At 53.2% G+C, this 25,095-nt stretch overlaps 12 protein-coding genes across 12 annotated transcripts; 6 read left to right on the top strand and 6 right to left on the bottom strand.

Moving 5' to 3' along the window:
- Positions 1-112: 112 nt before the first annotated feature.
- Positions 113-1,602, bottom strand: A1O1_04248 (uncharacterized protein; the record flags this gene model as incomplete). The annotated part of the gene is made up of 2 exons (XM_007725143.1): positions 113-1,509; positions 1,572-1,602. The coding sequence occupies 2 exons, from the start codon at positions 1,600-1,602 to the stop codon at positions 113-115; spliced, it is 1,428 nt and encodes a 475-aa protein (XP_007723333.1).
- A 2,627-nt stretch (positions 1,603-4,229) lies between these two features.
- On the top strand, positions 4,230-4,622 carry A1O1_04247 (uncharacterized protein; the record flags this gene model as incomplete). The annotated part of the gene is made up of 1 exon (XM_007725142.1): positions 4,230-4,622. One exon carries the CDS (start codon positions 4,230-4,232, stop codon positions 4,620-4,622), a length of 393 nt encoding a protein of 130 aa, XP_007723332.1.
- Positions 4,623-4,997: 375 nt separating this feature from the next.
- On the bottom strand, positions 4,998-6,338 carry A1O1_04246 (4-aminobutyrate aminotransferase; the record flags this gene model as incomplete). Its single annotated transcript, XM_007725141.1, has 1 exon — positions 4,998-6,338. One exon carries the CDS (start codon positions 6,336-6,338, stop codon positions 4,998-5,000), a length of 1,341 nt encoding a protein of 446 aa, XP_007723331.1.
- A 691-nt stretch (positions 6,339-7,029) lies between these two features.
- Positions 7,030-8,656, bottom strand: A1O1_04245 (dimethylaniline monooxygenase (N-oxide forming); the record flags this gene model as incomplete). The annotated part of the gene is made up of 4 exons (XM_007725140.1): positions 7,030-7,401; positions 7,471-7,836; positions 7,886-8,459; positions 8,517-8,656. The coding sequence occupies 4 exons, from the start codon at positions 8,654-8,656 to the stop codon at positions 7,030-7,032; spliced, it is 1,452 nt and encodes a 483-aa protein (XP_007723330.1).
- Positions 8,657-9,345: 689 nt separating this feature from the next.
- A1O1_04244 (uncharacterized protein) lies at positions 9,346-10,848 on the top strand (the record flags this gene model as incomplete). Its single annotated transcript, XM_007725139.1, has 5 exons — positions 9,346-9,452; positions 9,506-9,704; positions 9,769-9,896; positions 9,952-10,133; positions 10,193-10,848. The coding sequence occupies 5 exons, from the start codon at positions 9,346-9,348 to the stop codon at positions 10,846-10,848; spliced, it is 1,272 nt and encodes a 423-aa protein (XP_007723329.1).
- A 705-nt stretch (positions 10,849-11,553) lies between these two features.
- A1O1_04243 (uncharacterized protein) lies at positions 11,554-12,537 on the top strand (the record flags this gene model as incomplete). Its single annotated transcript, XM_007725138.1, has 1 exon — positions 11,554-12,537. One exon carries the CDS (start codon positions 11,554-11,556, stop codon positions 12,535-12,537), a length of 984 nt encoding a protein of 327 aa, XP_007723328.1.
- Positions 12,538-12,663: 126 nt separating this feature from the next.
- A1O1_04242 (programmed cell death protein 5) lies at positions 12,664-13,205 on the bottom strand (the record flags this gene model as incomplete). The annotated part of the gene is made up of 3 exons (XM_007725137.1): positions 12,664-12,970; positions 13,028-13,122; positions 13,182-13,205. 3 exons carry the CDS (start codon positions 13,203-13,205, stop codon positions 12,664-12,666), a joined length of 426 nt encoding a protein of 141 aa, XP_007723327.1.
- Positions 13,206-14,181: 976 nt separating this feature from the next.
- Positions 14,182-16,167, top strand: A1O1_04241 (uncharacterized protein; the record flags this gene model as incomplete). The annotated part of the gene is made up of 1 exon (XM_007725136.1): positions 14,182-16,167. The coding sequence occupies one exon, from the start codon at positions 14,182-14,184 to the stop codon at positions 16,165-16,167; it is 1,986 nt and encodes a 661-aa protein (XP_007723326.1).
- A 665-nt stretch (positions 16,168-16,832) lies between these two features.
- A1O1_04240 (uncharacterized protein) lies at positions 16,833-17,645 on the bottom strand (the record flags this gene model as incomplete). The annotated part of the gene is made up of 1 exon (XM_007725135.1): positions 16,833-17,645. The coding sequence occupies one exon, from the start codon at positions 17,643-17,645 to the stop codon at positions 16,833-16,835; it is 813 nt and encodes a 270-aa protein (XP_007723325.1).
- Positions 17,646-18,416: 771 nt separating this feature from the next.
- A1O1_04239 (uncharacterized protein) lies at positions 18,417-20,033 on the top strand (the record flags this gene model as incomplete). Its single annotated transcript, XM_007725134.1, has 1 exon — positions 18,417-20,033. One exon carries the CDS (start codon positions 18,417-18,419, stop codon positions 20,031-20,033), a length of 1,617 nt encoding a protein of 538 aa, XP_007723324.1.
- Positions 20,034-20,476: 443 nt separating this feature from the next.
- Positions 20,477-21,934, top strand: A1O1_04238 (uncharacterized protein; the record flags this gene model as incomplete). The annotated part of the gene is made up of 2 exons (XM_007725133.1): positions 20,477-21,397; positions 21,569-21,934. 2 exons carry the CDS (start codon positions 20,477-20,479, stop codon positions 21,932-21,934), a joined length of 1,287 nt encoding a protein of 428 aa, XP_007723323.1.
- Positions 21,935-23,325: 1,391 nt separating this feature from the next.
- On the bottom strand, positions 23,326-23,712 carry A1O1_04237 (uncharacterized protein; the record flags this gene model as incomplete). Its single annotated transcript, XM_007725132.1, has 2 exons — positions 23,326-23,552; positions 23,691-23,712. 2 exons carry the CDS (start codon positions 23,710-23,712, stop codon positions 23,326-23,328), a joined length of 249 nt encoding a protein of 82 aa, XP_007723322.1.
- Between the last annotated feature and the right edge of the window lie 1,383 nt (positions 23,713-25,095).

The raw sequence follows: 25,095 nt of genomic DNA, 5'->3' as shown, positions 1-25,095 counted from the left end.
ACAGTAGACCAGCACGTTTTCTCAATATCGATACAATTAGTAGTATGTAGTTGTCTTACTTATCTTGTTTGGCATCCATCTCCTCTCACACGCCCAGCTCACCTCACCCATATCATACTTGTGCCAAACGTTGAACCTCCTCTTCCACGCCGCTTATGACCTGCTCCATTAAGGTATCCTCAACCACGCCTTTCTGCCAGGTAAAGCCCAGGACCAAACAACCATCCTGGCCCGTGACAACAGAGACCTCAATGGCTCTCCCTGTTACAACTGCGCTCTGCGTGAACACCATCCTGCCCATCTCGACACCTGAGCCTCCCTCTTCTTTGCCTTTGGTACCTTTGACCACGCCCAGATTGGACACTTCGTAGCTGGAATCTCGGTCCTTGCTGATTTTAGGCAGGAAAATCTCTTTTTGATAATTGTTGACATAGCGCAGCAGGTTTGGGGTAGCATTCTTCCCTTTCAGACTCAACACGGTCTCCAGCGTCTTTCGAGACCTTCGTGCTTCATCCCAAGGCAGCATTTCCGTGCGGAAGTCTTGTCGTCGGTAATCCTCCGTACAATCTTGGAAGTAGACACCCATGGAGTCGTCATCGATCACATCTGGGGGCAGCCAGCGACGAGTAGATATGACTGCGCCGCAGTTCAACGTGGTGAAGGTATCTGGAAGATGAGCGAACAGGGCACCCGCAATAACCGTCTGCAAGCCAGCCGTGACGGTGGTGCCATTTGCACGACAGGCGTTGACGAAACTAGTCGTGCTAGGTTGGGAGAAAGCGAGATGGTGCACTCGATTCACGAGCGGCAATTGGATCTTTGAGCCGGTCCAGAGGCCTGGGTCGCGACTCGACCAGATTTTCTCCTTGAAGAGAACCGTGAGGAGATAGGAGATCGATAATGGCATCGGATGGAGGGCTTCCACATTTGGGAGTAAGGCAGTTGAAGGCGATGGAATGATTGTTGGCACGGTCTTGTCCGACACGGTGGAAACAGCTTCCGATAATGCCTGGCAGAGAGTTCGGTGGAACGCCACCGCCGAGTTCCCGTCGCCCAGAGCATGATGGAACACGAAAGCCGCGGTAAGCCTGTGCGGATGTGCGGCGTCGGTCAACACGCATAGGCGCCAGAATGGGTGCGGTGGTGCAAAAGAAATGTTGTGCTGCGTGGTCAGAAGGGCATCCAGGTCGGTGTCCCTGTTCGTGTCCGATCCTGGGCCAGCGGCAGCGTCGTTGGGTCCTTGGAGCGCCTCATGCTGACGTTCGTGGAAGGACACACAGCGGTCAAGGTCGATTTTTGGCAAACGGACGAAGTGTGGCTCGTTGGTGTCTTCGTCCACTGGGATGGCTGAGAGGATGGGATGTCGTCCCACCGCTACCCGGCATGCATCATAGATGTAGTGTTTCAAGGGTGAGGAGCAGCCCTCGGGAAGCTGGTATGAGGCCGTCAATGCAACGTTGAAATAGAACTTCAGGCCATGTTGAGCTGTTGACCAGCGCTCCAGTCTACCTATTGACCAGTCAGTCAGCCAGCCGAGGCTTCTGAAGAGAACTGTATGTAGATCACTATACCAACGGGCCGAAGTCTTTCGAAGCCATCCATCTTCAAGGCTTTAACATCTTGAACTTGTGGAACATATCTCGTTGAAACAGAGTTACAGAGTCTGGCTAGGCATCACTGTAAATCGAGCTGAATGAGGTGAAGATTCAGGGGCGTATTTGTTGTGATTGGCTGCCAGTTGGACTCCACATTAATTCCCTATTAAAGTGGGTCATTTCCACGTGATCAGACTCCATCTTTGAAAATCTAGAGCGGCGTGATCTGTATGTCGACAACAACTGTTTCCACACGACGTGGTTTGTGGCCTTCTTCTGTCGATCGTGGGATCACAATTCCTCGTGCTCACAGTACAGTGGATCTACCTATGCAATCTTGATTCTTTGCAGGAGGGAGAATTTCTGGACCTGGAAAAGATTGGCATGGCTGAAGGCAACTCGTCAGCTTGGTCAAGTACGACAATACCTCCGACTCCAAGTGTCTTTCTGCGACTGGGATATTAGCGTGGAGGTCGACGACCGTTGTCTCTATCCATGGTTGCCGAGCGAGATACTAGCTTTTGTTTTGGCGATACGTCCGACACGTGCCTCAAAAGGTGGCCCAGGAACAGCGCGGCCGCAAAGCGAATCGTGGATGTACCTGAACAACAGTTCTGTACCCAGTTGTGCCCTTCGAACCACAAAGGCTTGTTCAACGCGGGAGATGGTAGTTGTCGGTTCAACTATACCTACTGTAAGATTACAAGCAAGACAGCATGGATTGTCATTCGCAAGTGAAGCCCCTGGGCATACTGGAGACCAGAGCCATCAATATCTCGCAACCACGGTAAGTTGTTTCCACATCTACTTGATGGCATTGGTACCGGCACGCTCTTCTACAGAAGCGGCCCACACGGGAACCAGTCCATCGCGGCTTTGTTCCATGTCCGTACATGAGAAGGTGTACTTGAGACGCCCGAGACCCTGCTTGATCGACTGAGCCGTTGAGCATAGATGTTGGGTCCAACACTGCGTCTTCACCTTTGAGACCCATCAAAGTTGTGTCTCGGAAAATCCGTTTCAGAAGCAGCTGACAGTCGGGCCCCCTGACTTATGGTTACTCAATGCACTACTGAACTGCGCCATCATCTACGTCCAGACACTCGTCGGGAATGACTGAGCTCGAACATCGCTCTACTCGTCCCGTCAGGTCCAGGTGACTCCCATATACCGGCTCCATGGTTGCAAATACGGTCCATGGCAGCGAAGGGGGCTACACCCGACACCAGATCATCGCTATCCGCTCTCTCTCATGATACAGACAGTCCAGCTCGCTTGAAAATCCTGTTCTTGCCACTGTGATGGTGATACCCAAGACTGTGGAGAACAATGGCTGCACGAGTGGGACAAGTCGCCCTAAGGAAGCAGACAGACGTATAAGAGGCTCATATCCCACATGCATCGCTGAGAGGTGTGCAGACAACTACACGTTGAAGTTGTGCTCACCAAACATACACTTGGTTTCTTTATTGCTTCCTGTTGAAAGTGATCCCAACAGCTTCTCCTGTCCCCTCTGTCCCTCTTTCCAAGTCCTTCCCTTGGCTCTCTTTCCAGGATCAGCAAGACACCCATCTCAGAGACATGCTGGGTCCCCGAGCTATCGCCACTCTTCTGGCACTAACCTCTTCCTCATTTGCATTGCCTGCTGCAGGGACTTCGGGAAGCTGCACTGAGTATACCGACAATGTAAGTGAATCCGGCCTGCCCAGTGCCTTCTGCCCAGGAGACCAGCGAATCTAATCTGCATCTTCACCAGAGTTTGACGATCTCGGGTTCGCATTTGAACCCTCCACAAGCCCAGTCGGCACGTACAACGGAATCACATACATAGGCTGGGATCTCAGCGTCAGTACCACGATCAAGTTCCTCCCTCGGCCAATCCTCGTCTTCCTTTTAGCACAATGCCCTCCCCTCTCTCTTCGTTTTCCCTCGTTCACACATGACCTCTCTTGACATCTTTCTATCAATCATGCAGACCGCAAGTCTTTTGACCGGCTACACAAACGGCGTGTTTGCCCAATCCGGCAAAAATGACGCGACCGCAAGCCTTTTAGGGACAGTCACTCAAATAGGCACTCTGACACTCAATCCATACGGCAACATCATTTCCTCCCCGTCGGGCTCCTTCAATCTCATCTCATTCTCCTTCGGTTGCGGTCAGCTCCAGGCCAACCCTCAACTTCCAGGCATATCTCGGCTGCGACATCTCTGTAACGGGATTCGATAAGGATGACAACCAGATCGCCGAAGCCACCTTTTCCTATGCACCGACCAATGTTCTGGGTTCGGCCATGATAGTGGCCACTCTTCCTACTAGGTTCAGGAATTTGCAGAATGTGACTTTTGGGGTTGCCGCGTCGACTGGACTGGTGCCTACCACCCTTCTCGACATTGACGACGTCAACCATTGCAACTATGCGTGAGAGCTTTACTGAATGGACCTCAGTCGAGAGGCATTTGGGATCTGGGGGCATTGTTGCCTTTTTGGGGTCTATTACAATATTTTCTCTCATTTACACTCATATTGTAGGCTGGATCATATACCTCATACTTGTACGTAGGTATACCGTCGGGAGTTTGGCGCCCCTTCTAACCGGCATCACTGGTGATGATGTTCCCTGGTCTTGGTCATGTATGATCAAGCGTGCGTTCCTCGCTGGGGACACGGCGACCAAGCCGCTTCTGTCGCAGTTTATCTCCAGCTTCCGGGTCTCGCAGCTGGACATGTTCGAGGGCGTCAAGCGGGTCACAAAGACCACCGATGCGGACTGGACTATCACGCACTCGTTGGCCAGGGAGCGATGGGAGAAGGGCGCGGCTGAAGTCAGGCAAGGTAACTACATGGGGTTTACCGAGATGCTGTACAGCGGCATGTTCGTTCCTGGCGCCAATGGCAGTCACGGGGACTATCAGTCCAGGCGAGAGCTCCACAATGGCCTTTTGTCGTTGCCGGTGGAGGACTTGGACGAAGCGACGGACGTTGGGGTCCGAATGGGAGAGAATGGGGAGGTGAACCGTTCTCATTGAAATGGCCCAGATACTGATGTTACTATTCCCTCGACTCGAACCTCGTTTCAACAGTCCTTCATATTCCCGCGTGACAACCTTCTGGGCTTAGAGAGCGGAGTAGATAGGGTATATAATTTGGATTATATAGGACCGAGCGAGAAGAATAGAGATCAGTACGCATGGGAACTTAGAGTCGTTTAGTAAAAAATAAGAAATATGTAGATGATTATTGGATTAGCTCGTCGAGATATTTGTATAATAACTTTATATACACATCTTCGCCCGAGATGCTCAGACAAGGCTGGACGGTTCTCCGACCGTGGCACTCCTCCCCTTGTTGTAAACGGGGAAAGACAACCTCTGCAAATCATGCATCTCCAGCATTCAATCAAGCTATTCAGGAGCCTGACCTTTCGTCTTGGTCTCCGCGGGATTCTCACCCGCCGCCACCTCCTCAATTGCCTTTCGAATGATATCGCAACCCTTGGCCATATCCTCCTTGGTGATGTTCAGGGGCGGAATGAAGCGCAAAGTGTCGTAAATGGATGTGGTCAAGATCAGCATGTCGTTTTCCATGCATTTCGCTTGCACTTTCGATGCAAAGCTCTTGCCCCCCACGAACTCGCAGGCCAGCATCAGGCCCAATCCTCGCACATCGTACACCACATCCGGGAAGTCCTTTTTGGCCTGTTTAAGCATGTCCATCATTTCCTTCCCTCGCACATTGACGTTCTCCAGAATGTTTTCATCCTTGAACGCCTGCGCCACACCAATGCCGGCTGCACATGATACGGCGTTGCCAGCATACGTGCCGCCCATGGAGCCGGGCTTTTGCATATCCATCAATTCCTTCCTCGAGACGATCCCCGACAACGGGAATCCATTTGCAATGCCCTTTGCCATGACCAAAATATCTGGTCGAACGCCATAGTGCTCGATGGCAAACATCTTGCCCGTTCGACCGAATCCGGATTGCACCTCGTCTGCGACGAGAAGAATGTTGTGCTTATCGCAGATCTCACGCACCCGCTTCAGGTACGCTGGCACCACAGGGACGTACCCACCTTCTCCGAGAACAGGCTCGATGAAGATCGCTGCCGTGTCGGAGGGGGCAGTCTCTCGCTTCAAGAGCAGTTCCAGTTGCTCGACCGGATCCATGCAGCAGTTCTCCGAGTTGTATTTCCCGTCACATCGTTTCGCGATCGAACACTGTGCACAGTAGGGGAAAGGCACGGCAAACACCCCCGGCATGAGCGGCGAATAGTTCTCACTGTAGACGGTTTTGGACCGTGTCATGGCCATGGTCCCGAAGGTGCGTCCGTGATATGACCCTTGCATCACGATGATGTTGGGCTTCTTGGTGGCATGTCGTGCAAGCTTGACGGCCGCTTCAACGGCCTCGGACCCGGAGTTCCAGAAGAAGAACGTGTCCAGCGACTTGTGTGGCATGATGGGCAGAAGCGACTGAATGAGTTCCAGATATGGCCTCTGGAAGGCAATATTGACCTGAGCGTGCACCATTTTGGCAACTTGCGCCTGGGCGGCCTTGGTCACGGCAGGATGGCAATGGCCTAGGTTGGCGACGCCAATACCGCAGGTGAAGTCGAGCATCTTGCGTCCGCTCGCCATTGTCACATAGCTGCCGGAGCCGCTTTCGATGACTTCGGTCGCCAGTCGTCCGATTCCTCGGGCGACATGGCGGGTGCCAAACTCGGCAAGTTTGGAGAGGCTCATTATGTCGCACTCAAACCAGCATTGCCCACGGAATTTGACAGACTATACTTGGACCCAGACAAGAACTGATGAGTGACTTCTTCTTGGCTCTTGGTACTGTGTACCTCGACAGCCCTGAATATATAAAGAGATTCCAATCAACATTTATTGACATCTGGTTTTTGACCGTGATAAAACAGTTTCCCATCTCATGATTACGTCGGTGCGAAATAAGCTGGATATCATTGGATGATGCAGAATCCACAAGCTGCCAACGTTAGTAGTCTAAATGGCACAAAAGTACACACGCTAGATCCATACCGGTTAGTGGACAAGCTAAACGGGTGTGCACAAGGCGGCGTCACCTTTGTCCTGTTTAGGGCCACCAGCACTTCCTCGCTGGCAACCCCTGAGAACTTGAACTCCTCAAACCAGCATCCTCTTCATCAACGGTGATGCTTGTTCGCACCTTGAAGCTTCGATGTGAGGCTCCCCCTCGAAGCATACACCTGCAGGTGCCCTATTTCTCGCACGCCGTAGGCACCTCATTCTGACAGTCATTCGAACGTCGGGCATCCTGAAGTAGTGCACCGCGACGTACGAAAGGAGAATCAAGATCCCCCGGTTTCCGCTCAACAATCGGCGGACGCAATAACGGGAAGGCAACCTTCATGTCAGCTTTTCGAGCATTTGGGCATCTATACTCATTAGTCTAAAGCTTCGCCAGCACCTGTGCGGCGTCATTCCATCGGTCCTCCGCTTCCGCATTCGCCCGCTTCCACATTCTTATCCTCCTCTGATGACCGTCGACTAATGTCTTGACCCAGTTGGGATCAAAAGGTGGAAGTCTCCTCCCGGGCTGCGTGGGTGAAGGCTCTCCAGCTAACTTGCGGATTGTCTCAAAATATTCCTCAAAGTCTGGCCACAGAATCGTGAATGGCACACCATCACCTTTCTTCGCAATTCGGTCGCGCTCCCACGCCTGTTGCAGTTCCAGCGGGGGAAGCGTTACATGTCCGGCCAGTACACGTGCAGCTATAACTGCCTGCCATTCGAATGCCTTGAATGTCAACCCGGCGCCGATCTGCAAGGCTCTTTGTCAGTCTTTTCTTTTTTTTTATTTGCCGGTCACGAGAATGGCTGATGAACTTACCGCTCCAACAAAGACAAGCGTAGGGTCGCTCTGATGAAATACATGCAGGTAAAGGTCCGGAATACGGTTGTTTCTGATAGGTATCTGTGGCAGGAAGGGCAGCGTCCAGGTATACCCAGTTGCAAGGATAATGGCATCAACATTTGCAACCGTCTCTCCATCAACGAAAAAGACTGTCCTTGTGGCCGAATCAATGCGCTTGATCGAAGCAACCTCCTTAATCCTGGGATGCTTGAAAGCGTGGTCACCGAAATACGCATTTGCCTTGTGACCCTTGACGACGGCGTACACCGGTGATTTTGCAACACCGAGGAGATCAACAGCCGTATCAGCACCCGACACTGAAGCGCCAACAACAATCACTCTCTTGACGAAGTGTCAGCGACAATCGGCGCAAAAGAGAGCCTCGACGTACCTTGCCACGATACTTCTCACGGCCCCGGTAGGCTTTGGTGTGTATCACCGACCCAGGGTACGTTTCTTCAAATTCTTGTAACCCCTCGATCAGAGGGAAATATGGTACAGTGTAGTGACCGCTTGCCACCACCACGGCGTCGAAGTTCTCGGTCCACCAGTAGTCGGTAGTTTTGCCACTTCTTCTAAGGACAAGCTCCCACTCACCATTCTTCTTGGATGCTCGCTCTACAGTGGTGTTATACTCGACAAGGTCTTGATAGCCTCTCCTGTTCACCAGGTCTTGGATGTACTTCTGCCAGACCTGGTACGGCCGGTACGGAGTATCCACGCCGTGAAGGGCAATTGAACGTTGGCTTCTTTCGACTGGAACGGGCTCCTGAGAATACTCCATCGCCTCGGCGTCGACGTTGCTCTCAAGATACGGATAGACCGATGTTTCAATGTATCGGTTCTGGGTTTGCTTAGGAACCTGTGCCGGCAGTTTCTCTGGTATCTCTACTGGAGGATCTGCTTTTTGACGGTCGGCGAATCGATTGATTTCCGCAACGCGGGGATGCTTCTCATCGTAGAGCCTGGAGCGTGTGAATCCTCCGAGCGGTCAATCAATCTTCGCCAATGCCAGAACTCACCAGCATCCTCCGGCATTCTCTCGACGCTCGAAAACTCGTATCACATCAAAAGCCTGTTCCTGCGCACAGGCATCAATCGCGATCGCCCCGGCCGGGCCCGCACCAATGATGGCGACTCGTTTGACTGTCAATTTCGCCATTCTCTATCAATGGTACTTCCAACACTTTCTCACGCACAAACAGGTACGTGGTATAATTAGGCAAATATGGGTGGAAAATATGTTCAAGACTCTTGATTCGGTTCCGAGCACACCGATGGTCCAGGAGAAATCCATTCCTGTTGCGGTATCACGATCTAGCGCTAAGACCGTCCCTGTCACGCAATATCAGACTAGTATGGCGAATTCCCAAGCAAATCCACATTAACACCTGCCAGATGAACGAACCACTAACAACCGGAGCCTGTATACTTCAAACGACACTCAACATGCTATTCGCACAGCTCTCCCGAGCTCTTTAACAATGTCGCCGAATCCAGCCTCGCTGAGTCCATGCCGTCCCGAGATGCTGGAACGTGGCCCACCAGATTGGTCATGGTCCTCATTATCTTACCCAGACGGTGCACATGCATAACGCGAATACCCATTTACCCCGTCATTTGGGTGTAGTGGGGTGCAAACTATAGCGCATCGAGTAACCAATACGTTGCTCGTCGCGCACGCTTGAATGCCTGCTGCGGACGCTGAATTCCATCCAGGACTGACGTGCTTGGACGGGGTTCTGAAATCATGAAAAAGCTTGCTCGTTCAAAGTGTCCAAGAGGACGAGGCGCAAGTCTGTTTCTCCTGTTCTTTTCGCTCCCTACATATCGATGTCAACATCGGGAAGCATGGAGAAAGAAGTGGATGGAAATTACGCGACAGCAGTCTCCTCCTCAGAGGAGATTGCCCAGTCACGACAATGGTCTAGAGAGGATGAGCACCGCGCTCGGGCAAAGTACGTTTTGACACTCGTTACTTGGGGGGAATGCGATTTCTGACTGTAAGCAGGGTCGACCGTTCTGTTTTGGTCTTACTCTCTCTCGGCCTGCTCGTCTTCCAGCTCGACCGAATGAACTTGGCCAGTGCATTGACTGGAGGGTTTGCCAAAGCCATCAAGATCAATCAAAGCACTATCAACTTGGGCAATCAACTGATGTTTCTGTTCATCGTGGTGTTCGAGATCCCGGCCAATCTGATTTTGCAGAAGGTGAGAGGCAACAGTGCACTACGGCCAGGCTTAGAAGAAGACAGACCTAACATTGCTGGTGTAGCTCGGTCCCCGGAAATGGATCTCGGCGCAAGTGATTGTCTTTGGGTTTGTCGCGACGCTCCAAGTGTTCATTCGCGATCGTACAGGCTTCTTGGTCTCACGGTCTTTTCTGGGGTTCGCTGAAGCAGGGTAAATACTCAAAGAGCGGGCCAGTCAGTATTCAATCTTGCTGACCGCCATCCAGCTATATTCCTGGCGCAGCCTACACTCTTTCCACCTGGTACACAAGGAAGGAACTTGCCAAACGTGTCGCCATCCTCTTCTTCGGGATGTTTGGTGGCAATGCCCTAAGCCCGATCCTGGCATCCGGCATCTTGAAGTTGGACGGCAGACAAGGACTTTCAGGTTGGAAATGGCTATTCTTACGTGAGTCATCGATCCATATCTCAAAGGGATGTGCTTTTCATTTTACTCACAGGCCACAGTCGAAGGTGTCTTCACCATGTCAATAGGCACACTGCTGATCTTTCTCCTTCCCGGCTCTCCTGATCAACCAAAGCCGCTCCTCTCGGAAGGAATTGTCCGCTTTACACCTGAAGATCAATCCGTCCTGCTTAAACGACTTGAAAGAGATGACGTCCACAAACGTGGCGGGGCTCAAGGCCTTGACATCCCCTGGCATACAGTGAGGAAGGCGGTCCTCCACTACAAGCGTTGGCCATCTCTTCTTTCCACTTCAGTGGTCTTCGCGACCTGGAGTCCACTCATCACCTACACGCCATCAATATACGTATCCCTTGGATTCGACCGAGTGGCCGCCAACGCCCTGGCGTCCGTCGGTGCAACCATTGCCTTGGGGGTCGTTTTTTTCTTCGCTTGGCTGAGCGACCGTACTGGCCGACGCGGTCTCGCAGTCATGCTCGCCCAGCTGGTCTACCTGGTAGCTTTGATCATCTATCGCCAAGTGCAAGACGGTGTCGGCCGATGGTCCAAATGGGGTCTCTGGACCGTCGTCAATTCAGTCGCGGTCGGCTACCATCCTGTGCACGATACATGGGTGCAGCTCAACTGCCATGACCCCGGGGAGAGAAGCATTTCCATCGCCATGTGGGTCATGTTTGCAATTGGTGGCTTGATGTAAGGCACACAGTTCTTCCAGGCGGATGATGCAAAGGCGTTCTATCCGAACGGTCTGCGGATCATGATTGCGCTGGTGGCGGCAGGTATCGCGCTGGCGATGTTACAGGAGTTCATTTATTGGCACCATAATCGCAATGTCAAGAACGGCACCGCAAAGGTGCCGGAGGGAGAGACGAAGCCCAGGCTGTACGTGTTGTGAACTAAAATTGGTATTGGTAGTCGTAGAAGGTCGTGGTAGTCGTCAGTTTTGATGGGCGACTCACAAAGAATACGCCACAACTGTCACATCCTTTGCCTTTTCTGCCATAATAAATCATAAGAACCCGACATCTACCGCGTTATGCTCTACCCCAAGCAAGAAGACTGGTCGGTCTGGCATCGGATTGGCTTTAAAGCGGCGTCGAGGTTTCCCAATGAGTATTGGTTAGAGACCCCCGTTTGGCTTGACACCGCAAGGCTGAGTGATGCTTCCTTCCAGCCCCGATGCGGACCCCATCGATCGGTTGTGGACCACTGCTCCTATTACTTGTGATCGTTACCAACCTGGAATGTGTCAGGCCACTACCTACCTGACCACAGAACTCCGCTAGAAATTACACTTCGACATAAGCTTCTCGAGTCGCAGGAGAGAAGGAGATCTATACTGAGGATATCCTTGAGCAGACGCCAAAGCCTTCTGAGAAGGGACTTCAACCGCAGGCGCAACATGAAGGTGTCTCCAAGCAGACAACAGGACCTGCTCCTCCTGTCATCCATCCTTCGACTATCCCAACCACTATGCGCCAGCTGTGGCCGTCCTCCTCTCCATCGCTCACCACAGACCACATCTCCCTCGAGCCTCCCCGCGCGCCGTTCCTTCTCGATCCTCAACCGCCCTCCACCGAACTACCCCGGCCATGTCCCGCTCACACGTGTGGAACGTCTAGGCCTAGCAGTGGGCAGTGCCATCACCTCACTCTTAAACCCGTACCGCCATGACATGATCGCTGCACTGGGCGAGGCAACAGCACAGCCATTCTTCATCACATGGCTGCGGAACCGAATGCTGTCGGACCCAACGGGCCGACGGATCCTACGGGACCGACCGCGGATCACGTCGACGACCATGTCGCTGGAGAAACTACGCAAACTGCCGGAGAACAGTGTGGGCAGAACATATGCGGCCTGGTTGGACCGGGAAGGCGTCACGCCCGACACGAGGGATCCGGTGCGGTACATCGACGACGAGGAGGAGGCCTACGTGATGCAACGGTATCGTGAGTGCCACGACTTCTACCATGCCGTGACAGGTCTGCCGGTCTGGGTGGAAGGCGAGGTCGGGCTGAAGGCGTTTGAATTCGCAAATACGGGCCTGCCTATGACCGGGCTCAGTCTGGCTGCGATTCTCCGACTCAAGCCGCAGGAGCGGCAGAGGATGTTTGAGATTTTCTTGCCGTGGGCTTTTGCCAACGGTTGGCGGAGTAAAGACTTGATCAATGTATATTGGGAAGAAGAGCTGGAGACGGACGTCGCAGACCTGCGCAGTCGTCTGGGGATCGAACAGCCTCCGGATCTGCGGGCTATTAGGCGGAAATTGAGAGATGAACGCAGAGCTGCAAAGGCTGCACAGGAGGCGGCTTGGATGAAGAACACTAGTACCACTGCTGCTGCTACTCTTTCTCCCACTGCCTCTCAGCAAGCCACTGTGTGAGCCTGCATGGATAGAAAGACAACTCTAGTTGTCGGGGGTATCATATGCGTTGGTAGGCACGTTGTGGCCAGTCGTGCACAACTAAACAATTATCGTTTCATGCTTTCATGCTCTCTTTTCCTTGCTTCAGGAGTCTTTCAGCAGGTCGTCCAAATCGTCGTCGTCGTCCCAGCCGCCTCTGCGCACGACCTTGACGCTCTCTACCGTGTGGCCCGTCTGTTTCTCGTGCTCTGACAAACTCGCAAGCATGTCTTTTAGCTGAGCTTCCGTGACTTTGGAGCGTAGTTGCCCTGAGCGGGCCAGCATGATCAATCTGTTCTCGACGTCCGTCGCCCGCGACTCTTTGACCATCCGGATTCTGCCCAACCGGTCCGCGGCTTCGGGTTCGAGGATCTGGTTGAGAATGGATGATCGTGCTTCTGATTCTTGTTTCCTGCACACCACTGGTTAGGTCCGTGGTTGTGAGAGGGTCGCGACCTTTTTGGAATACCTTCTCTGGTCGTCGTCTTCGCCGTTGTCGCCTGACCCTCCTCCTCCACCTCTGCCCTGCTGTTGCTTGAGCTGCGCGAGGCGAGCTGCTCTGATCTACAATTTTGTCAGCCACTGCACTGTTTGATCTGACCGAATGATCTGGCGGTGTTTACCTTGGCTAGATCATCGTCCTCCATGGCGAATTACTGCAGTTGTGTTTGTCAAAGAATTAGACGAACTTCGCGGCTGATCGTCTCGAAAACGCTGCGCGGGGGCTGCAGTGAGATTCGGGCGTGGCCTTAGGTAAGCAAACCCCGAGTCGTGGCGGGGGTCAGTTGTCTGTGCAGTGTGGCACACAGTATATCTTCACGCATCCTCGACCGGCCACTGCTCTCGCCGCTCTGAGAGTCTGCCATTGCAGGTCATGTTCGGCTCAGCTTCGGTTAGGGCGGCACTGCTCCTCAACTCTGTTAGTCTCTCCCCTTTCCAAAAGACAGTCAAACACTGGGGTGCGATGGTTGTTCTTTAATGAAGATATATGTATAGAAGTTCCTCGGTGTGGCCTGTCTCGTCTGTGGAATACCTACAGAGTACCTCGATGTACCTATACTGTGTACGGGTACGGTATATACGGTCATAAGTCAAGCTCCAAATCCCCCAGTAAAAATTGGTGGAGGAACTCCGTCCAAATATCCATCCGTCAACATCCACGGGGCTGCCCGATAGCCACCGAGCCACCTTGGTCCCAATATTATCACCCATCTCTCATCTGGACCCTTTTGGTTCAAGGAGACCGATATACGTTGCACGCTGTCCGAGTCTCTTCCTCACCGAGGACTTAGCTGTCTCTCCTTACAATTGCGGACCGCTGGCAAACGCACAACGATTACAGCAAGCTTAAACCTCAACCTGCCCTCTGCACAGACACCGCGGATATAAGCATGCATTGCACGACAGCTGCATGAGATACGTCGCCGTCCCCACAGACGTTGACAGCCGGAGCTCAGATCTTTTTCTGGACGTCATCCTTCGATGCATGCCTTCTCTTATCATGGCCCATTTCTAAGAGCAGGCGCGCCTTCGCATTCGCGCTCCGTATCACTCGGACCGCCACTGGCTCCGTCGCAACAAGACCAACTGTCCAAGGCGAAATCCATCTCGAACCTGCGCACAATGACCACCATTGAAGCCTCTCCTCCTGATCCGCCGAAAGGTGAAGAAGGCTCTCCCGGAAAATCCTTTCGGACAATAGCCGATCCTCGAAATGCGAGCAACACCGACCTCTCCAGATCCGAATCTGCATCTTCGAGACATCCCGATCTCAACAGCGAGGTTGCAGCCCTGAGCGAGAGGCTCATCAGTGCCATCAACCATCAGACCACCCTCGATGACACACTAGCACAAACGAAGCAAGAACTAGAAGCGTCCAGGGCAAGGATCGCGCAGCTGGAAGTCGAGGCGCGAGAGTATGAAGAAAAGCTCGCCCGTGGGGATCTGGTCCCAAAAGAAAGCGTTGAAGAACAGAACAACAAGCTATGGGCCGAATTATTGGAGGAACGGAGGCAAAAGACACAGGTCCAACAGGAAAAACGTGGCATCGAGTCCGAACTGGAGAACCTGACCGCGGCGCTGTTTGATGAGGCGAACAAAATGGTGGCAACTGCCAACAGGGATCGTGATGCCACCGAGAAGAAACTCCAGCAACTTCGAGATAAACTCAAGGACGGGGAGGCCGTCATTGCATCTCAGAGTGAGCAGTTGGCAGAACTCAAGGAACTCATGCAGCAAATCGGTCCAGCCCAAGATTATCGAAGAGAGCTTGACTCGCCTCGAGTGTCTCTAGCACCTTCGAGTCCAGGTGTCGCAAGAGAAGACAACAACCTCGTTCGGCTTCTTGAGGCCATGAATCTGTCGCCTGCCGAGGTGGAGCAGGGCGAAGTTGTCCCGGGCCCGTCGACGCACCTCACCTATCTGATCAAACCTATCTGCCGGACAGATATTCCTGCCTACGAGGATTTCAGAAACCTTGTACAGAGCTCGCATTTCCGCTCGCACAATGCATCTCACGCTGCATCTCGAGCTGGGTCAGGCTCATACGGAGGCCTCAATATGATGGGTCTTGGCTCGCTGAACAATAATTCGAACACGAATCTACCACAAACGTCTCAACCAGCAACATCGAAGCTCGCCAACTCTCCCAATCTACCTGGGTCGTTCAGTCCCACTCCCGATAGCAAAGGTCCTATACAACTCAAAGATACGCGTTTCTACAAGCGGATCTTGGTCGAGGATATCGAACCGACACTACGATTGGACCTTTCCCCAACCTTGTCGTGGTTGAACCGTCGCAGCATCCTTTCCGCACTTGGTGATTCGACACTCATTGTGGAACCTATACCCGAACACTCCATGAAACTGTATGGGAGGTTCACGCCTTGTGCGCTTTGTGGCGAGGCCAGGAAAGAAGGTGAGAACCCGCGCACGCACGCAATGAGAGTCCGCGAAGGCGAGGGTGCAACCAAGTGGTCGATCTGCATGCTGTGTCTGGAAAAGGTGCGTGGAGTGGGCGACCTAGTTGCCTATGTACGCATGGTACGCGAAGGGGTGGTAAAAGTCGGAGACAGGAAGGATGAAGAGGACGCGTGGGAAGAGCTGGTCCGGCTAAGAGAACGGTTATTCTGGGCCAGGATGGCGGGCGGCGTCATCCCAGCGTTCCTCCCAACGCCCAAACACACCCCCATCGAAGATGGGAAGATGGACAATGCAGACAGTGGTGAAGGGGACGACATAGGGAAGGATAACACTGCTTCCAATGCGGGCGCCGGTACTCCGCCACAGCAAGCCATTGATCAGACTCCGGACTCGACTCCCGGTGCTACACAACATCCAGAATCCGATACGGGATCTGACCAAGCAGCGCAATTTCAGCTGCAACAAGGTCTGGATGAAAGTCTGACCACGTTCGACAACTATAAAGAAAAGAGGATGAGCAATCATGCTAGTCCTCGGAGCTCCAGCACGCCGCCGGTCACGCCGCCTCGTCAACAACGGCATATCAAGCGTCAGTCGTCTAGCGGAGGCGGCATCGGCTTTCCAAAGATAAACATCCCCAAACTGCCGAACGGGTTTTGGGAGGGCCAGGTCAATACACTGCGCTAGCCAGAAGAAAGGTTGCAGTGAAAACAAAAAGCAAAAGCAAGAGGCACGGCAGAAGGCAGAAGGGGGTTCCTTCAGACCTTTCAATATATATAATCGGAAAACGTTTTGGAGTTGGATTCACGGGCTCAAAAAGAAGACGACTACCCCGGAACAAGAGATGGGTTGGAGTGGGTTGAGTCGATCCGGTTTGATCGTCTTGATCACATATCTCCCTGTAGCCGCAACCCACCAAGAAGGCATGGCCAAAAGTGGGAAAACGCCCAAAAATGAGACAGACGAGGTCCAGTTTATCGAGACAGGGCGGGCTTGGAAGGTTGACACGGCTAAAACAGCAGGGATGAAAAACGGGGCTTTTGGTCCGGTCCCAGAGACTCTTTGTATATTACTGGCGATATTTCCAGGTATCAATCTCACGGGTGTTGTATATGTCATACGCCTGGTTTGGACAAACCCGGGACCAATGTGTTCGAAAGACGGGCTGAGCTGGACTCGTAGCAAGTATCGAGGGTGAAAGTAGTAAACCGTTGGTCGATGCTTCGAAGCAGTCCGAACGAGATCTTCGCCATTCATCTTCAAGCACTACCTAGGACCATGTTGTATATTCCATACAGACCGCGAATCAAAGCGTCATACACGGCCACTTTTCTCTTCTGTCTCGTTCCCATCTATGTCTTCAGACACAAGATCTCTCCATGAGCAAAAGCAAAAAACGCATCCTCCTGGACGCCCCAATCCTTCCAGGCCTGCGAGATCTTCTGGATCTCCTCCTCCGTGGCAAATCCTTCTCTGACCGCGGTGCCCGTGAATCCCGGCCCCAAGATCCTCCCCGTCCAACTCAAGGAGAAATGCCGGACCCTCTCACCGGCATAGCGCCACGTATCCCACGTAGCTTCGATGTCATCTGCGGCAAACCCCGCGCGTCGCGCCCAGACATGACAGTACCGGCCGGCATTCGGTTCGCCGCCATTCGCCCGGGCGACTTGCTGATAGAGGTCCGCCCAGCGCGCCAGCTCCGGCGGCTCCGGGTACCAGGCGAAGGACTTGTAGTCTGCCTCGCGCGCGGCGACGATGCCGCCGGGTGCGGCGACGCGGCGCATCTCGCGCAAAATGCCGACAGGGTCTTTGACATGTTGCAGGACTTGGTGGCAGTAGACGATGTCGAAGGTGTTGTCGGGGTAGGGGAGGTCGTTGGCGTCGATCTTCTCGAAGGTGATGTTCGTCAAACCGCGTGAAGAGGCGAAGTCGGCGGCTTGCGACAGGATCTCTGTCGCCGCGTCGCCGCCAATAACTTTGCCCTGCGGCACGAGTGCCGCTAGGTCCGCCGTGATCGTGCCCGGTCCGCAGCCGACATCGAGGATCGTGGCGCTAGGTTTGATGTGCGGAAGGAGGAAGGCCGCTGAGTCGGCGGCGGTGCGGCGCGCGTGGTCTTGCGTCGCCGCGCCGTGGCCGTGCGAGTAGACCGCTTGTTCTTTCGGCATTGTATTCCACAGGAATATGATCTAATCTGCAAGGAATGGGAAAGTTTGGGGTCTGGTCACCTGTGACTGGTACTTTTGATATCGAGGTCGTTTCTGATTCAGGGCCAGCCCTTTTGCTTTCACAGTGCTAAGTCAGTGATGTTGGAAGTTCCAAAAGTCTTTGGACGCCTTCACGGGAGTTTGGCTACAACATATGTATAATATATCACGTCGTTAAGATGGTCGTGGTTGTCGCATTGCTGCCGATATCGGCCCAATGTTGGGTATCTCGCTACAACGGCATCTAATTGTCCGCAGTTGGAGTTGGCTGCGGCGAATGAGCGGGCTCATGATACAAATGTGAGTCTCCGCTCTCGATTGAGCCGATGTCGATCATTCTGACACTGGGTCGCGAAGAGATGGAGGAGAGAAGATACATGGACAGATAGGTACCTGTTGGTCGCTCTCCACGTCCAAGTTGCCGGCAGTTAATCGAGAGATGGAAAGAGGTGAGTCTGAATGCTGCTTTAAGAGATCCGATCGGTGAGTTAAAGCAGCGAATATATCAAACCAAAACAAACATCACAAACATGTCTTGGAGCAGCACATGCTTCGTTTACTACCGACCTAGGTAGTAATATACATCGAGGTTCTACTATTGTTATTGAACCAATTGCCTCATGTCATGTCTGGCCGAGTTGATCTGTTGCTTTTCTTCTGACCTGGCGAGCATCTCAGACTCGAATCCCCGAGAATGCTCGCTCTGCCGACGTTGAGGACACACATTCCGCCATGGAACTTCTGTCTCAACTCTTCGGCACAGTTCTGGGAGTCTTCCGCGTCTTTTTTCTGTTGATCTGGATCGAACCCTGGACCAAGAATCACTCGGTCAAATCCCAGGAGACCGCGCTGACCTACGAAGAGTGGTATAACTGGCAGTTCGAGTGGGATGCCATCCACGGCGTGGATGACTGGCTCAACCTCGACCGGGACTCTAACTACGACTGGCAAATCCTGCGGACGCTGAAACGAGATCTCGAGCGCTGCCGCAGGCTCGGAGACGACCGCGGGCTATGCAATCAGCTCAGAGCACAAAGCTCTCGAAATGTATGCCGCATCTTGTCGCCTGCGCTGTACCGGAAATCGCAGATTCAGACCAAACGGTTGATCCATGAGTATATCAGGGAAGTCCGTCAATGCATTGCCCACATTGCGGACCGCCACTCCTTCGGCAGCGGCGGAACCACGTTCGTCTCGTCCCAGGAGAAGCGCCAGGTCTTGAACGACATGAGGACTGCTCTCGGTCGGACCACGCTGGTCTTGCAGGGCGGAGCAATGGTCAGCATGTGTCATCTCGGCGTTGTCAAGGCGCTCTATCTTCAAGGACTTCTCCCTCAGATCATCACGGGAACAGGCTCCGGCTCTCTGATTGCCGCTCTTGCGTGTGTTACACCGGACGAGGAGCTGCCTGACGTTCTCAGCGGCGCGAATATCAAGCTCGATGCTTTCATTCGTGCTCGGATGCGACGCTCTACTAGTCGACTGTCCGCTTGGCTGGGCACTTCCTTCATAGCCACCATCAGACGACGGTACAAACGGTATCGGACGAAAAAGCACTTCTTCGACATCGACATCCTTCAGGAATGCGCGCGGGAGAATCTAGGAGATATCACGTTCGAAGAAGCCTATGCGAAAACCGGTCGGATCCTGAACATCACCATTGCCATGTCAGAAGTGGCCGGCACTCCCCAGTTGCTCAACTACATCACGGCACCGCACGTCTTGATCTGGTCAGCGGTCATGGCATCGATTGCAACCTCCAAGCAAATGTATGCTCCCGTCCACCTGCTCTGCAAAAGCGACACAGGAGCCATCACGCTGTACTTTGCCGCCGACTGCTCGGTGAAAGGAAGCCGGCGCCCGGATTCAGTCCATCCGGAAGCGCCTCTGCAACGAATCGGAGAGTTGTTCAATGTCAATCACTTCATTGTCTCCCAGACACGACCATATGTGGGCCCATTCATTGACTTGCAGAGAGCCGCCGACCACCACCAACCGCTCGGTGTCCTCGTGCGATTCTGTCTAGGCGAGGCATTACACTGGCTCGAGATTCTGAACGCATTCGCCCTGTTGCCGACGTTTCTGCAACGCGTCTTGATGGACGAGGTGGTCCCGAGCTTCGCCTCGTGGTCCAAGATATCTATCACGCCACAGCTTCGGCCTGGGGACGTGTTCAGGCTGTTCGACACGCCCACAGAGGCCAGGCTGCAAGAATGGACTCTTCGCGGCGAGAGATGCACTTGGCCCTATATCTGCGAACTGCGATGCCGATGCGACATCGAGATGACGTTAGAGGCTGCGTATGCGAGGGTACGTCGAAGAGCGCTGGCTGCCATCAATCCAACCTAACCACAGCCCTCTCGTTCTGTGGTGATTGGCCACTCTGTACGCGCTTGCTTAGCACATACCGACGTCTGGCTGTCTCGCATCTCCTTGGTCCATTTTCCCGTTTATCAACCTTGTGGCTGTGCAAAGTGTGGCGTATCGTTCGATCAACACTATGGACCCCAACTTGAACACGAAATCGATCGAATGACATCATATCATATTGACTTGACCATCAACCTGGTTTCGTGGCCTGCCCACGGCATGGGGGAGGGTGGAAAGGAAGAAAGGGTGGCAGGGCCGAACCCTGAAATACCACCACCTACGTAGGAAGTAGATTGGTGGGGAGCTGCTCCCACCCACTGCCATTTCAGCTCTACCAGAGTTGCCGTTTGCCCTCTTCCATCCACATATTTGACTATACTCTGTCTCTGGTGTGTCCAGGAATGTCCCATTCAGCCTTCGTCATGGCATCCTCACAACCGTCCGCCGAAGACAAGAAACGGCTCCGAGGTCTGAGCCGGCTGCTCAAGAAGCGCGAGAGAACTCCAGAGCGGCCCTCCAATCTAAGTGACTCCGCCTATGGCAGCAGCGAGGCCAACAGTGCCGACGGGGCCCAAGGGAGAAGCAGTCCCGACATGGTGCATGCCGAGAAGGACAGTGAAATTGCCAACATCGACCAAGACCGAAACCTTGCGCTACGGCCCTCGACCGGAGAAGTCTTTGACGAAGATACCGGGGAAATAGTGACGGTGGTGACGACAACCACAACCACGACCACGACCACCACTACAAGAGGCGGCAAGAAACAACAACAGCAAGACGTGCAGAAGGACGTGAGACGAGAAGTCCAACCGGGGTCAGGCCGACCTCCTCTGTCGGAAATGCCTGGAGGGGATCCTGTGCCTTCTTCGCAACCGCAACCACAAACACAACCTGCAGTCACTTCTTCCACCATCAGTACCTCTGCAGACGGCCGACCGGCGCCGTTGCCGCCGATCAAAACAGGAGAAAGATTGCGGACCGAGTCGCCGCCAATTCCAGCCAAAAGTGCCCTGCGCAGGTCCGGTGAAATCATACGAGAGACACCTCGAGACGGGACTGTCGCTGGCACAGGTCCTGGCCCCGGCCCCGGCGCCTTTGTTGACAACCATAACCATGGTGGTGGGTACAACAACCATGGGCCCGTGAGTCCTGTTGTTGACGCACCATCCACGGCCCGCCCGGGCACGGGTCCAGGCATGAGCACGGGCGTGACACCTCCATCCAGTCCGTCGAGACCCAACTTCAGTTATCCCAGCCGATCGTCACTGAGGACGGCCGACCAACCCATGCGCCATAATCAAACCACAATTGATGATTTGAAGGCTGCGGCCAAGGGGATTCATGTAAGTCGAGACTTGAAGTTCGAAATTGCCCACCTGATCAAGGCCCCATTTCATTCGATAAGATCTCAAGTCTTGCTGACTGATCAACCCACTCACTTTTATTCACTCCCTTATTCACTCACTCACTGCTTGATTGAATGATCAACTAATCCATCTTGTCGTTTCACACAGGGCGTAGGAGAAACCCTCCGCGGAACGCTCAACTCCACCATCGACCGCCGCTTCCCGTCCAAAAAACCGGAAAAGGCGGCCCGCATCAACGCCCACAACGAAGAAGTCTTGGAACGCGGCCGTGCCGAGATCGAAGGAATCCCCGGAGGATGGCCGGCCCATGACGACGAGCTTGATGAAACAGCACCACCGACAACGGCCCCAATGCCACCCACGTCTGCAGCAGCACCAACGATGACCTCAGCAGTCCCAGGCGCACGAACCCGATCGCGCGAAAAGGACAAGGACAAGGACAAATCGGGGGGTCTCGGCAAACTGTTCAAGCGGAAACCCGTGCCTCAGGACCAAAGTCTGGAAACGAGGTGAGGTGAGCGGTTTGAAGCCCAAGGCTGGGAAAAACGCCTTCCATCCAGGACAGCCCCACCAAACAACGAGCATACAAAAGCGCATGTGATTGGGGAAGGGTGTCATTGTCCTTTCTCCTTTTCTCCCATCCTTTCTCCTCTTCGTCGACGACCAGTCGTATCGAGATAGAAAGTCGAAATAAACCCCAGGCGTCGAAGCTTCAAGGATTCGACTTTTCTCTCTCTCCCTAGCCACTCCCAGGGAGGGCTCGCCCATCACATCTTCTTTCACAATCACGTTGATCGTCGAAGCCGGGGGATTATTGAGACCTTCCTTTCTTCTCACTCTCACTCATCGAGGAACAGGGGGCGGGCGTGTCTGTGGTCAGCCCGGTGGTAAAGCTATCTACCTATGCCCCCTTCTATTCTCTCTATTCTCTTCCCTGGCTGCTACAGGCCTTTTCGGGCTGGGTTGGGCGGAGCGGAACCCGTAGGAACAGATTGAGATTGTCTCACCTCACTTGAAAGGTTGACGCAGATCAAGAGAAGTAAGCTGTGTCGACTCTCCCAGTACGGGGTATATCGGGTTTGGAACCTCTGGCACTCGGAGGTTTCGGAAAGAAGCAGCTCAAGGCTCTCTGTTTCCGAACTGTAGGCCTTGGAATGGTATCTGAATAATGAATTGATGTGCCTCAGCTTATGAACGATTTGTCTGTCTTTGGTAGTTCCGGTTCGTTAGGACATTACCTGCCTTGGGGTTAGTGATTGTGATAAGTAATTGCAATGTAATGATTCTTTCACACCTGTTTCATCGAAAACCTGTTGTCATCACTCCGCTCGAACAATCGCCCTGGCCTAAAGCCTTTGGAAGGTGTGTTGGTCCTGTTCTGGCCCTTGTTCTATCCACGATTACCTCACCTCTCGACTTCCTTTATGGCCCAAAATGAATAAATTCTTCCCTCTCCAAACCCTTGGAGTGAATTACGCTGAACACCAAGCTTATGGTTATTTACTACGTTCCCATGCATTCTTCCTCTCATGATTGTATATATATTCGTCATGGCTTACTGGTTAGGAGGCATATTACCACTGACCTGCTTGCAAAATAAACTAGTAAGTCAACGCAATGATTGAAGACACAATTGTACTGGGGAAGAATTATGTTTGTGGGCATAATTCCCTTGTAGTTTTCATGTATCTTGGCTGAAGTACTGAGTCGCAGGATACACTGTGATATGCCATGTTCACCAGCAGTTCTTCACCTCTGTGATTGAATCCCATCCGTGTGTTATTTTCAGCTCGACCTGGGAAACTTCTGATGTCACAGCCATTGAGCCTAGCATGTCATCCTCAACCCCCCAAAGCTATGGCTACCCATGCATGGCACTTCTGATTTGGTGTGATGACCCAGATTTACTGGTTCTGCTTCAATCGCTGATCAGGCTGACCGTCCTTGCGAAGTCCATCACCACCTAGGTTGGATGAGCCCTGGGAGTTGTCGCTGCCACCCTCAGAGCCGGAGCTGCCGCTGGTCTTGCCGCCTTGCTTGCCGGCGTCATGAGGATCGACCTGGCCGTGAGCGAACTCGCCGGTGCCGACACGTCCGTCAGGCTGGCCATCCTTGCGGAGACCGTCGTGCTCTGAAATAAGATGTTAGTGATGGAAGAGAAAGAGCTGTTCGGAATGTGAGAGTATGACAAGACAAGACAGATAGAGTGAGCTCGTAACTCAAACACAAGTCCAGGTCTGGGTGGGCACAAGGAGTTCAAGAGTCATACCAGTTGGCTGGTAGTTCGACATGTTAATGGATGGTTGTTTTGGTTGAGATTGGATTGTTTGGGAGGAAGTGAGATGATTGATTGAGGTTGTGGTGTGTGTGCGTTGAAGAGAGATCTCGTCTTTGAGGAAGGAGGAGGAAGTTGGTTATATAGAGGAGACGCTCTTGCCTGCCTACGAGAGAGTCACTGTTTCTGTCGTCATTGCTGCCTGTCCTGCCTGCGCAGTTACCTGCCGGTAGTAGTATTCACGACTGCACTGCCAGTGCATCATTCAATCACTCGCTGGCAACTGCCTCAGGTGCCTACTAGTAGTAAGGTACCCGGTAGTTGCGGTTTCAGTCAAGGATCAAGCCTTCTGCCATCGTATCTCGATCCACCCCCCGCTTTGATGATTGATCTCATACATCTCTCAGATCTGTACCTGAAAAGTGACTGTCATGAATCATCATTCACCGCATACTCCCTTACCTGCTTGTTCCTGCATTGTAAAGCTACCTGGTACCTTGAGCACGATCCCTTTGCATCGGATCAACGAGCCATGGCAGGCACCAGCCTCCTGGAGATGTCACAAACATTGGACATGTTGGGTCAACTGCAAGATCTGACAAGCTCACTGGCTGCCTGCAACCAGTGGTCGACTGCATGGGATGAAACAAACAAAGAAGCATCCCGTCCTTCACCGCCGGGCGCCCCCTCTCCCCAGGTCTTGCGGATCAGTAATGGAGCAATGTACCTTGGATATACGCCTTACTAGCGCGATCTCGGCTGAAGTCACCGACCAGGCATTCAAGATCTCAGTCTCCATCGAATCAGCCGAGATCCCCAGAACGGAGACGCTCAGAACCGATCGGCTCCTTCCGTGGCCCCAGACTCCAGTGGCTGCCGGGTGTGTCTTCGTATATTGGTCGATTTGATATGTGGACGGGGCAGAACCAGACGTCACCACAAGGCAGAAATGACGAGATGGCTCAACATGAGATCACGGGCGGTTTGAAGACGTGATTGATGGATTGAATGAATTGGAAATCGGCCGTTATATCACCATTTACATTGGCAGATGTGGTTCAACAGTACCCCGGATCTGGGGAAGGAATGTGTCATGATGTTCCGAAAAGATGGTTCTGACAGTATCGATGGCCATGACATGGGGTAGCTATCCAGAAAAGCAGTTGGATTGTCAAGTCCAAATGGAGCCCCTGGGAGGCAAGCTGATTGTGTGGATGGAAGAGGGATATTAGGGACCAAGTCATGACGAGATAAAACGGTTCTGTGGCCATCGTGCCTTTCAGCCTCGTTGGCTGCTGTCAGCCACCAATGAATGATTGCTGGCCGCGGGCTGCTGGTTATATGACACCACACCGCCCTTCAACCTACTACATGACAACAGCAGATCAAGCATCAGCCA

Source organism: Capronia coronata (assembly GCF_000585585.1).
Source record: "Capronia coronata CBS 617.96 chromosome Unknown acBCG-supercont1.3, whole genome shotgun sequence".
Classification (NCBI taxonomy): Eukaryota; Fungi; Ascomycota; class Eurotiomycetes; order Chaetothyriales; family Herpotrichiellaceae; genus Capronia; species Capronia coronata.
The sequence above is the reverse complement of the archived record's forward strand: the minus strand, read 5'-3'. Positions and strand labels throughout refer to the sequence as shown.